The sequence below is a fragment of the Atractosteus spatula genome, chromosome 17 (genome assembly GCF_055471065.1).
Source record: "Atractosteus spatula isolate fAtrSpa1 chromosome 17, fAtrSpa1.hap1, whole genome shotgun sequence".
Classification (NCBI taxonomy): Eukaryota; Metazoa; Chordata; class Actinopteri; order Semionotiformes; family Lepisosteidae; genus Atractosteus; species Atractosteus spatula.
In genome coordinates this window covers 16,531,238-16,544,085 of record NC_142722.1, presented here as the reverse complement: position 1 = coordinate 16,544,085, position 12,848 = coordinate 16,531,238, and the positions used below count along the sequence as shown (strand labels likewise).

The 12,848-nt window shown below is 41.5% G+C and overlaps 1 protein-coding gene across 3 annotated transcripts; it reads right to left on the bottom strand.

Annotated features, from left to right (window-relative positions):
- Positions 1 to 1,517: 1,517 nt before the first annotated feature.
- pheta1 (PH domain containing endocytic trafficking adaptor 1) lies at positions 1,518 to 11,573 on the bottom strand. Of its 3 annotated transcripts, none has more exons than XM_088936084.1 (3): positions 11,322 to 11,573; positions 8,589 to 8,704; positions 1,518 to 6,268 (listed from the first exon to the last, which is right to left on the bottom strand). In XM_088936084.1, the coding sequence occupies exon 3, from the start codon at positions 6,247 to 6,249 to the stop codon at positions 5,446 to 5,448; it is 804 nt and encodes a 267-aa protein (XP_088792210.1). In that variant the 5' UTR covers positions 6,250 to 6,268; positions 8,589 to 8,704; positions 11,322 to 11,573; the 3' UTR covers positions 1,518 to 5,445. The 3 variants fall into 3 exon arrangements, with proteins under 3 accessions (XP_088792210.1, XP_088792212.1, XP_088792211.1); XM_088936086.1 differs by lacking the exon at positions 11,322 to 11,573 and adding an exon at positions 11,230 to 11,315; XM_088936085.1 differs by lacking the exon at positions 11,322 to 11,573 and adding an exon at positions 10,924 to 11,218.
- Between the last annotated feature and the right edge of the window lie 1,275 nt (positions 11,574 to 12,848).

The following is a 12,848-nucleotide window of genomic DNA, read 5'->3' as shown; positions in this document are numbered from 1 at the left end:
CTGTCTTAGAAAATCCACTGTTATAAAAACTAGAACTCCTACACAGGCTGTAACATAGCATGTGTGATACCAAGAGGCTCCTAGTTTGAAGTGTGGCCTCTGTACAAAGTACAAAACCTCCTTGTGCCCTGTCCTTGGGATAACACACAAATTCAACGCCCTAATGTACTGTGATTCTGATAATAATATATTGAAGCAATCTTGCATGAAAGCCTTTACAAATTCTTGGCCATTATTAAGCTACAAAATGAAAATATGCCAGAGCTTTCTCTAAATTTACGGAAATTCCATAAAACGTGCAGAAATTCAAGAGGAATGTCTAAACAAATAAGCACCAGCAAGAGTTCTTGCCGTGTCTCCAATTGCAAATTAGTGTTACTTTACTAATGTTATTTAACCCTTGCTTGTACTTGGAAGACCTAATATGAATTACAAATGAAGAAGTGTCCAACCAGTTGGATCTACCCAGACCCCTGGGCTAAAATGACCAAGATTGCACTGAATCATTAAAATGTCCCATCATACACCCACCAACATGAAATTCTAGATTTTCTGCTATCAGTATTGCACACTGCTGCAGTGTGACACTCAAGGGAACAGATCTCATCATAGTACATCCTAACAAACAAGGAATTATATAGAGGGGTCACCTAAAACAAAAATAGATCTTAAAATCAGAACTATATAAATTTAAAAAAAGTTATCTTCAAATATGTCTTGAAGCTATCCAGCACATAAATTGATCTAAAATCTGACATTAGATACTTGTTTAGTGATGTGTTACCAATGTGTCAGAGTCAACTCCAAACACATGTGTCAAGTCCTTCTGGCATCCCCAGGTGTATGTATTAGTGCACAGGAGAAAGGGCAATAAAGTTCACAGTATTATGATCCCAAAAAGAAGTACCTTTCTAACAAAGGACAGAACTTGACAGGTAATAACTTAGTATTTTCTTTAGAAGAATGGATGATAGTTAATCTTTTGAGTTAAAATAACTGGATCACAGCTGTTGATCTCTACAGCAAAAAAAAAAGTAGACTGGTAACAGCTAATATAAAGATAACAGCTGCTGCAACTAGTGAACAATTTGATGAAGCCGGTTACTAAACACCAGGAGAACCACAAAGCCACCAACATGCATCATTCATAAAATAAAATAAACCGAAGCTGCTCTTGATAAGGTGCGAAAAAAAGTGCAATCAACAACTATCCAAAAAAAAAATCAGGAAAATGGAAGATGAGTCATGAAGAGCTGAAATCAAAATAGACAATATAAGATTAAAACCTCCGATACCACGTCGAATTGGTAAATAAACAGTTGGCTTCGAGTGGAGGCTAAAGTTACCATCATAAAACAACTGTGAAAAAGAAAAATAATAATAGATGTCGTTATCCTAAAATGAGAAGGACACCAGCTAGTTAATTATGTGAAATAATAGTTCTTGACTCACCTTACACAGACACAGAGGTATAAGGTGTGAAGTAGATGAAAAAAGCTTCACAACCAATCCAGACACTACATCAGCCATTTATTTAGGACCCAGGGAGGGGAGCAGAGAGATGATCCACCTAAATACAGAGACTGAGCAAACCCAGCTTAAAGGAGGGATGTTTATTTATCTCCAATTGTTTGCTTACAGTGGTTTACAATCAAAGGGTTTTCAAAGAAAACGGTTCTGAGAGCAGCTCCACTGTTGTTCCCAAGGTCTTCAGCATTGAAATCTGCCACAGTGCCTTCTTTAATCTCGCCACGATCCCTGCGAAAAGTAATCCTGCGGCAGTCCTGCACTACAGAACATTTTAATACTATATATATACACCTCTATATAAACTTGTGTAGTTTATACTGCTGACCGATCCAGTCCCAGGAAAGTATTGGGGCTGTTGGATTGGAGAAAACTGCAAAGAACGTGAATCGCATAGATTGTAATTGTTTCTATTAAAAGAGGGAAATTAGACATACCGTTTTATGACAGATTACATGCAGAACCAGCGCAGAACTGTGGCAGAGGAGCCAGCCAAGATGAATCTCCTCGGAGCAGTGGCACAACAAGCTGCCAAGGCTAAGAAACACTCACTGTAGACTTATGTCCCACTTGGGATAAAGAGGACTAAGTACTTTACATAAAATTAAAAATTATTTCACACTAGTGTGTCCTGTATTATTCTTAGCCTATGGATTGTTGGCTATTGCCCTGATTTGATTACCCTGTAGTTACAGAGAGGATCCTTTCTTCAGACTGCTGAAATTGCACATACACCCAACACGCACCATAACATGCCAGATTTCTATAATCACTTTGTGCAGTTTAATCTGCTGGTGAAACTAGACCCTTACATCGTTCCTGATGCTCCATGCAACTTATTCTAGCGTGTAAAGTTCACAATGCATGTTTTGTTTCTGAAAACACAGACATTTCCCAGATGGATTCGATTTTATTTCAGCATGAGTACCCAATGTATACACTAAGTAACATGATGCTTCTAACCAAAGAACATAAAAATGAAGTTGCATGAGTAAAAAATCTTCACCTATCCTACCGCTAAATGATGGTACCAAGAATACTTTGTTTTCAATTAACTCCACTGGAAAGGGCCTTTTAAGTTAATTGGTCCATATTATTCTTTAGGTTGCACTTAAAAAAGACAATTACCATTACAAAGCTTGTACAAGCAAGAGTGAGGTCTAGTGTACAAGAACACTTACACAGAAACTTGCACTGTTTGTTTATGCTATGAACTTCACAGCACCAACAGTAGAGCCAAGCACTGGACTAAGGACCAACGCAGCTCTCGATCAGAGCTCTGCAATTCACCAGCTCCCTGAATCCCCCCTGGTCACATTTTCAATATATGCGGCCTATACTCTTTCCACCCGCACTCTGTAGCCAAGCACTGCAGCTGCTGGAATGCAGGTCATTCGGCATTTGGCTGAATGACAGACAAACCAGCTCTTGTAACAGCGCCTTCGTGGCTGATCAGGAAACCAAATACACAGTGGCATTTAAATAAACAGATGATAAGCCCTGAAATACTTAAACCAGGGATACCAACCTTCAATCTGTGGGGGCAACAAGGTCGTCTACTTTTTACCAAAACGAAAGCAATGTTGATTTGAGTATTTTCCGTACACTAATATGCTCTTATCAATGTTGCTGCCAATTTAAATTTTGTACCTCAAGCAAATTTAGAGTCGTTATAAAATATCATTTTACCCAATTAATCAAATCCTCAGATCAATTAGGTAATTGAAAGTTCACCTGTAAAAGTAGGTGAACACACCTCAGCCTCCCTCAGATTGACTTTGGAAAGACAAATATGGCTAATATGTTTGTGCGCTGCACATTTCAATAACTATTCTCACGTACCGAGAGCTTGTATCCGCTATTCTAAGCGCACTCTTTAAAACAGCTTTTTTAAAGGCATTTCAATGCATCCCCACTTGTGTATAATGAAGCAGGAAAAGAGAAACATTAAAATAATACAGCATTTAAAACAAAGAAAAAAAACTTGGATTTGAATAAGCACCTTTTAACCACACCTTATGGGCACAGAAACTTTAACGCCATTGAGGAGTGAACAAGAGGATTTAACCATTATTGTGGAACTACATTTAATAAAGGCAGTTCTTCACCAATTACTGATCTTACTGATACTCTGAGCTCAGGTTCACCAGTATCAAATTCTGTTTTAAAATGGTTAAAAACAGACATGCTTAGGAAAATTCCCCTCATTGTAAACCACACATATAGACGTATTGTAGACCTTTTAAGCACAGAGGTTATTACTGCTGAGTTACGGTTCAGCATTACAAGTGAACTGTCATTCAGCCAGTCTTTCTGCTGGCTCAAATGTTTCACTACTTCAGCCAGTGTCATACAACAAATAGGTAAACAATACATGGCTCTGTTAGAATGAAAAGGCACATTTTGAACTTGAGTGCTTTAAAGGCCAATGGTATCAACACGTTCAGCAAAAAATGCATATTGATTGTTTGACAGTCCTGAAACCAACAAGATTTTTACAAAGGGTGTTAATAAATGTGTAACAGTGACACACCTGCAGAAGCGCTCACAGATGAAATGTTTCTCCTTCCTTCTTTTCAGCATGTGATTAATAATACGTCAGTTTAACTTTGCTCCAGAGTAAATGCTTCTGTTTCTGTAATGTCCCTCAGTTAGGAGAGATAGTTTAATATTGAATTTTAGGCAACAGAACACAAAGTGATTGTACAAATGGACCATGAAGACCAAGAAGTTTTTTGAAACAAGTTAGGGATAAAGTATTAGAGATGCATAGAACAGGAGAAGGTTACAAGAAAATGATTAGCAAAATGTGAAATGCGAGTTCTGACCCAGATCAGGCAGCTTTTCCAATATGAGCAACTGAGCAAGGAGGAATTTGTTAGGAAGGAGCCAACAGCGACTTTGAAAGACATACCCTAGATGGAAGTCACTGCTGATGCATCGACAAGACTTAGCTTAAAGCCAACACCGTACATCACCCAGTAACACCATGCCAGCTGTCAGGTATGATGGGCGCTGTGTCACGGGGGAGCCCATCAGACTGGGGGGAAAGCACAGAGACCTAGAAACACCTGCTGCAATCAGCCAGGGCCAAAACCTGAGTGGTTTTCACCTTCACATCTTGCAGGCCAATCAGCCAAAGGCTCATCGCAGCAGTTTGACAAGTGCAAAAATGCCTTGTTGAAAAAGTTCAGATGTGAACATTATTTAGGCTATGGTTATCTGGATGGCATTTACTCAACCCATTTGAGTGGCATTTACTCAACCCACCAGCAGACAAATTAATTGTGAAAAGTGTTGCATGATATTTGAAACAACAGTCTACAGTCACACATAAACACACAGCATGATAAGATGTCATACTCTGCACAAAGCAGAGGGCTCCCATACCAAATATCATTTCACAATAATGGTGCATTGTTTGTAATAACCAGCTGTGTGGTTCCTGCTGGTATGTCTTAAGTGTTTCCATAATTATTTCCAGTACCGCAGATGTAGAATACTGTATATGATCTTTTTCTCGGATGCTTCTTTATTGCTGAAGTTTAAAACCAGAGAATCTTTAAAACAGTGTTAAGTAAAAAAAAACGCAATGGAAAATTCACTACTGTATTAGCTTACTAATAGTGTCCACAGTAATGACAGGTTTCATTCTAAAAAAAAAAAAATACAAGGCTTCTAAAAATACTTCTGTGCAAAACGGACTGAGACATTTCCATGTGATATTACACCTTCTTTCCATCTCTATAAATACAGCACACAGATCTTAACTTTTCTCTGTAAACGTAAAAAAAAAACACGCGAAGGAGAAAAAAAATTGCTCACCCTTCCACGTGTCGGTCTCACTTACTTTATTTCTTCCTTTAAAAGACACTGGTCTAAAACAGAACAAGCTGGGGGTGGGAGCGTAGCCAGACCTCACTGGCTCTGCTGCCATTCGGTCCTGAGGTCCGCGATCTCCTTGCCGTACCAGTCGTGCAGCTTCGAGAAGCACACCGTGCCCGGGGAGACGGGGCTCTCCAGCGAGGCGGCCTTCCTGCGGGGAGGGACTGGAGGGGGCCGGGCGCCGTCCTCGCTCACATTCTCGTACGTCGGGATCCGAGATCCCTGGACGGTGCACGCCGCGTACCCGTTCAGCGCCTCAGCTGGCTTGTTCCAGGAGACGCCGTTCTCTTTGGCGTGGGCACTGGGCAGGAGAAGCACCTCTTCCTGCTGGGAGCAGCTGTAGGTGGCCTGCAGCCCGCCCGCGGGGCCCAGCGTGGCGCCGCTGGCCGCCGCCTGCGCAGGCTTGCCGCGCGACGCCGGTCTCTTCTGGGGCCGGTGCAGAGACCGCATCTCCTCCAGCTGCTTCTCCAGCTCCCGGACCACCAGCCTCATGTAGTCGAAGCTGGCTCGTGACAGCGCCTTCACCCAGGACTCCATGGCCGCCTGGCTCTCGGCTGCCATCTTGTAGACGCGAGACTTGGCACAGTCGAACTTGACGGCAAAGGCGTACTCCTCCGAGGACTCGCACAGCTCCACCGTGCAGCCCTCCAAGATGATCACCCCGATAGGCTCCTTGCTGTCCCTGTCCTCGAAGTAGAAGAGCATGTTGCCCTTCAGAACAAACCAGCGCCGGATGTAAGCTGTGTTGCGCTCCCCTTTCTTGAACAGGAACCCCGTCTTGTCCGGAGGGGAGTCGCAGGTGGCGTAGTGCACCACGCTGCGCTCGTTCAGCTTCATGGCTGCTCTGCCTACAGCTCTGCAGACAATAAGAAAATACGTGAAAGGAGATTTTCTCTCAGAATATTTATCGCAGTATTTTCAGAAGGTGCAGCCACGAAGGGTAAAACAGTTCATTTATGTCAGAGCTATTTCTCTAATACATACAAGTTCCAAGTGTAGGTACCATATACCAATTTGGACTCCTCCAGGGGAAAACAAGCAGAACAACAGAAATAAAGCGACTTCAGAACAAAAAAATTGCCAATGCAAAAATAAAGCACATGCATGCCACTCCTGGGGCTGTGGTCCGGCTTTAAGAAATAGACTGGATTACTTTCCACATTCAGGACAAGTCTTGGTCCTGTTCCAACTCTTCTGCTGCGCTCTGCCTTTTCAGCTCATTGCCCATCTGTCCAACACTTATTGACGCTTTGAACACTCAGTGAAAGTCAGGTCAGTTTCAGACAATGTCAAAGGACTGACACAGCTAAAGAGATGAACTCAGAAAAAACACCGCTTCCAAGTTTTCAAACATATCTGGGGGTAAAATAAACTTACTGTATCTTCAAAGGAAACTTACCACTATGCATGTTCTTTTCCAGTAAAATAAAATAAGCAGAATAATGAATTGGATACCGATTATACATTTAGTGTCACTCTGATTAAGTGATCCTTCAAAACTGTCCTTGATGCACTTGAGTGACTGTTCAATAAAATGTCAGTCTAACTGCTACAAAAAGTCTTGTTTTGCTTATGATCATTTGTTGCAATGATTTCTGAAGCTTTGTTAAATGATTGTGTTTTTTGTACACAATGGCTGATATAATAATTAATAATAATTATTATAATATAATAATTAACTACTAGTTAAGGTTTGATTTGTCAATAGGTCTCCAGATCTATTAAGTACAGATCTAACAGGAAGGGTCTTTCACTCATTTCTTATTATTCATGTCACAGTAATGACAATCTGAGCAAAGAACTATACAACTTTATTGCCTGTGCACAAAGAAAACTGAAAAGGGGGACACTGTTAATGGCTGTTACATATTCAAAACCAGACTTACCTGATCTGGGCCAACTAGACTGTGGAAATAAGGGGATACATAGATGGAAAACTGAATACTTCTACATTTCCAAAACAAAGGAACATAAATGTTCCTAATTCTGAAAGGAACTTCCTACACTGGGGAGAGTATTGTATAAAAATGTAAAATTTGCATTGTTAATTTTATTAATTGTAAAAGAGAAAGAAACATTTCTACAAATCTCTGACCATTGAACCTCACTTAAAGTGAAGAAACTTTTTTTTTCAATTTAACAATTTTCAAGTTTAACAATAATTTAGATATCAGACAAACAGTGAAACTAATTTGTAAGTTCCTTTTTTGGGGTAAATTTAAGTGCACTGTAGTCGTGAAGTGTCATAGTACAAGCAGTCCCCATTATAAATCACAGTGCTATACCTTGTTTCACATTGGCATTTATAAATTAAGGAACTTGACTGAAAAAATCTCTGCACTTAAATAGTTTTTCAACACATCAAAAGCCAGCGGTTTAGGTGGTTTGTGGATTATTTTGCTCTGGAAATGAAAAATGATAGTGAAAACTAAAATCTAACATTTCACATTCTTCTTCATGTAGACAAAGCTGTTCCACAAGACTTAGATTTGAATCGTTATGCCCCAATACTGAGTTCTTATCTCGCAACACATCTCTGATCCAATCAGTCGCTCAAGGTGTGACCACTAACTTTAAATGCATGAACAATGCATTAAAAAAAAATCTATCCTGAAGCAGTGATTAACATTGTTGATTTCGACGAGACTATGACTATTTATCTTGTTGATGCTATTTATCTATTTCTATTTGATTTGTTTAGGAGTTATAGATACATTAAAAGCACACACAGGCATCCGAACTGTATGATGGGGATGTATCTCTAACTGATTACATTATTCCTTATGGATATTAATTCCCCTAAATCATTTCACTGCATTATTTAGAAACATAACCTGGACTTATAACAGGATCCTCTGTATTAAATTTGTTTAGCCACAAGTGAACACACACTCAGTCTAAATTAAGGTCCCTAACCTGACTCTATTCCAATAATTCTTATGGGAAAAGCCTCTTACCTGCTTTGAGCCGCAGTATATGCTCTTACAGTCTTTAAACCCTCCTTTTTCACATTGTTATGATTCATTTTGTGTCACTCCTGCTCTCCAGAGGGTATAACCACACCACAAACTTAAAAGTAAGATCATTAAGATCATTTTCACAGGTGTAGTGGACAGACCTCATTATTATACCCATGAAGCAGCATGGCCATATTAAATAAAAGCAGGTCTACTCACGTTTCTTTTCCATTTCCTGAAGCACACGGACACTACGGAGCAGCCAAGAGGCCTAAGGACATTCACAGCGCCCCACACCAGAGGAGGCGGGACTGCTCATTCTCCTCTGCTCCGTGCTGAAAGAGGGAGCAAACAGCGGGATGTGACACACCGGAGGAACAAAATGGTGGGGGAAGAACAGCTCCTTTTTCCACTGAACCAAACAGGCAAAGGGCAGCAACATGACTCCACACTGAGACACACAGCTCCTGTAATCACTTTGTTCTCACACTCCAGAGCTTACAGCACAAAAACGCTTCCATGTTTATCGAAACATACAGACCCTGACTAGAAGTTCATCACCTTGACAGATGCCACTCTCACTTCCTTCATGGAACCGGTTCCACAGTTCCTCCCTTCTGTCTGGCTGCATGAGATCACCCTGTACACACACACTCCCAGAAGGAGATTCACAGAGGGTCTTGATCTGATGAGTGCTACAGCACATAAGGAAACCCAAACCTCCTCTCTCCTCACAGCAATAAAACATCGATTTTGCAGGTCAAAGCAGGTCTCTAGGAACCAGGGCAAAACCCATGGCAACACAGGAGTTACATGCAAACTCCACATGGAAGGAGCAGAAATAAACGTTCCGGTAAGCTACTGTTTATTTTCTGCAGAACCGAGTAAGAGTGGTTCATTTTTTATCCAAACAGAACAGTAAAATTAAATTTAATACAGATTTAGAATGCTGACAAGTAAAATTCAAATTTAATAAGAATGAATGGAGCACATTCCTCTAACTACAATTAAGACACAAGAAATATTTTAACTGTTTAAAGAGAAAAGGGAACTGGAATGCAGTACCCAGTGTTTCAACTGTCTGCATCTGTATTTTACTAATACAGCACTACTGTATATGATATACAAAAACGACTTAAGAGATTAAGATTGCTTATTAATGGACATGACATTAGCTCAAGGCCTGGAGCCACGGGTTTGACTCTCCGGTGGGGCACTGCTGTTGAACCCTTGACCCAGAAGTTCACTCAGACTGCCCCACGGCAATGCCTTGTACTGACCATGCTTTTAGACACGGAGGACAAATTTAAGCTGCTTGCGACAGATACATCAGTTTAAGTCAATAGTCAGATGAATCGTGGGCGATATGGCCTGAGGTCACATGGAGTAAAGGTGCATTAATGAAACTATGGTCCATCTCATCGTTTAAATCCAGCTGTTCATATTGGAACTGCTCTTCTCCCAGCTCATCTCAAGACCTCTGGCGTTATAGTTAAAGTTGGTTTGGGAGCGTTCATTATTTAGACGCAACTGAAAACAGTTACCAGGTCATAAAAACATAAGAAATGTTAATAATGAGAGGATGTTGTTCTGGTCATCTGGACAATCGGTAGTTAGTGGGTTACTGATGCAAGGGATCACATCCAGACCTTTCTCGAAGGAAGCCAGGACATTGGCTTCAGCCACATGGTACGGTGGTTTGTTCGAAACTCCCTCAGTCCCACAACCCTTTGGGGAGAGATGTGACTAAAAAAAGATTCAGGCGTCACATCCGAGGCCACTGGAACATTTGTGGGATATTCAGGAACACCTGAGACAGCATTTTCCACCTCCACAAACCAAGCATGAGTTGAGTTGATGGGCTTTCTTGTGGAAGAACTGTGCTGCTTCCCTCTTGCAGAATCCAGACATTGCCGGACGGTGGACCACATGCAGCGCCTTATTATAAAGTGATACAGCTTTTTGTGCACTACGTGTACTTGGTAGCGACAGTAGTACAGTGGGATGACTTCTGTCTGATCTTTCAGGTAACTGAGAAGATTCTGCTCGTTTGGAAATCTGGGGTTTTGCAGTGTTCCGCGGACTATCTTAATTATTTCATTCTCTCTGATCACTCGTGTATTTACTATTTCAGTTTAATCATAGCCTTCAGGGCGTTACAACATTAAGCCGTGTCTGATACCACACATCAATTCGTGGCTCGGCTGCTAGTTTGAGCTTAATGAAGCCACTTCTCGCCCCGTGAACCCAAGACACACACAACGTGAGTCTCTCGACACATTTGCGTTTATCTCGGTTACAGATCAAGTTTCGCTTTCCACGGATTCAACACACGTCCTTCAAGATATGAAAGAATGACACACTTGGTTACTTTTTCAGATCTTGCTTTCTGAGGTGTGAGATGTGTGATACACACACTTCTCCTAGCGTGAGAACATTACTTAAAACTTAATAACTCAGTACAATAAAGAAATTCGCACGTTGCTCTGCATTTCTCGTATTAACATGATTCCAGTGTTACACGTATAGTGTGTGTAGCTCCAAGAATACTTACACGATTTTTCCATTGTGACCACAAAAAACAGCTCCACTAAGTAACAAGAAAATAAAACGTCTTCCTTAACGTTGCTCCGATGTAACACATCAGACGTTTTAAGCCGGATCACAGCAACAAAAAACAAGTGGTATTTGTTTTTCTCGATTCCTACGAAAACAAAAGATCTCGTGTGTCCAGCGCTGGCTACATTTGATAAATACCCCGATGATCACGCACGCGCAGTTTTGTTTCTGTTTTCATTTTCAGGAACAAAACAAAAAGTCAAACGCAGTGATTCCTAAAAAAACACAGACAGCGGATTACCTGGTAGAATGCAACAGACTCTTTTTTTTCAATAGATTACCATGCATTTAAAAAAAAAAAGCCTGTTGTTTACAACGGGGCAGTAAACTTACTCGGTCCGCCGAAGCAGGCGGCTCCTCCGGCTCGCTGTCGGCGCTGTCGGCGCTGCGGGCGGGGGGGGCTGTCAAGGACGGAGGGAGACATGTGTCGGGGTTTGGGATTTCATCACAGCGCCTCACTCTGTGCCATGCAAGCCAACGGGTTGTTTTTCGTCTCGTTAACCCACCCCACCCGGGCACAGACGATCTCACGGAGCAGTTTTACTCGGGCACTGAACTGAACTGATGACACGTCCCCTTTTTTCCTGTCTCTGGCTCCGATGCGCGTCACATGACTGGAGTTTCGACCAGGATGAAGTCGGGGAGATGCCAGAGGCAGACTTTGCAATGGCAGTCGTTCAGACCCTGTTTGAAACGCAGCGCGACGCGGCTGTGCCGACCGCATTTCTGTTTCTTCCTGCCTGCCAGAATAAGCAACAAGGAAGAGTGCAGTTCTCCTGCAGCCTTAGTGTTTGCGAAGCACTCGTAGACTCTGCTCTTTGTAGTTATTTCAATGGCAGAAGCACTGCTGACATAAGTCTGAACAAAATACAGTGTTCACAATTCAAATTGATAGTATGTTTATATATATATATGTATTCATCTTTCATTTCAAGGTTGCAAGGTGATACAGGAAGTCTCCGTTTCTGGTCTTGAAGAGCCCCAGTCCAGGAGGTTTTATAGAATACCATCAAACCTGGTCTACTTCTAAAGACCTGGAACAATTTAGACTGTAATTTAAAAAATTAATTGAAGAGATCACTTAGGCTAAAAGAATCTGAATTCCTTCCGTCAAGGACCACAGTTCTATTTTCTAACTGTTTCTTCCAGTACAGGGTCACATGAACATGGAACATGGGGAGAACATACTGTACAAACTGCACACACAGCACCCCAGGTCCAGAATTGAACCCAGGACACCAGCTCTGCAAGACAGCAATGCTGACCACTGCACCACCATGTCACCCACCTATTACTTGGAAAAAAGAAAAAACCTTGCTTACTTGTTTTCAATGTTTAGAAACTTGAGATTTACTAGATTGAAGCTTTCCAAAATCAGGGTTGTACAGTAGGTCTAACATGCTGCCTTGTCATCCTCTGCTTCTTCTTATTAAAATGACCAGAAAGTATCCACATGCTCCAGAAGGTGCTTTATAAACATGGTCTCTGATGGGACAAGAATGTGAAACTTTAGCCCCCGTTTACACTGATATGAGGTATAATTAGATTAACTCGATGATACAGGAGAACAGTCACTGCATTTCATGAAAGCATTTAGCAGTCCTGGGCCTACAGAAGAAAGCATTTGAGATGCCATTGCAGAAACACGTCTGACAACCTTTTCAATCAAACAAATATTTTTCCTGTTTAGCGAATTCCCTCCTAGCCACTGTTTTGCACCTCACAGACTTCTCCGTCGCAACACAAACAAACAACAAAAACATTGGGCTGTCGTCGCATCATCCAGGTGGGGCTGGACACTGGTGGTGCTGGAAGGGAGTCCCCATGACCTGTAAAGCGCTTTGAGTGGAGTGTCCAGAA

Excerpts from the sequence above, each read along its gene's own strand:
- pheta1 (XM_088936084.1), bottom strand. The coding sequence starts at position 6,249 with ATGAAGCTGAACGAGCGCAGCGTGGTGCACTACGCCACCTGCGACTCC.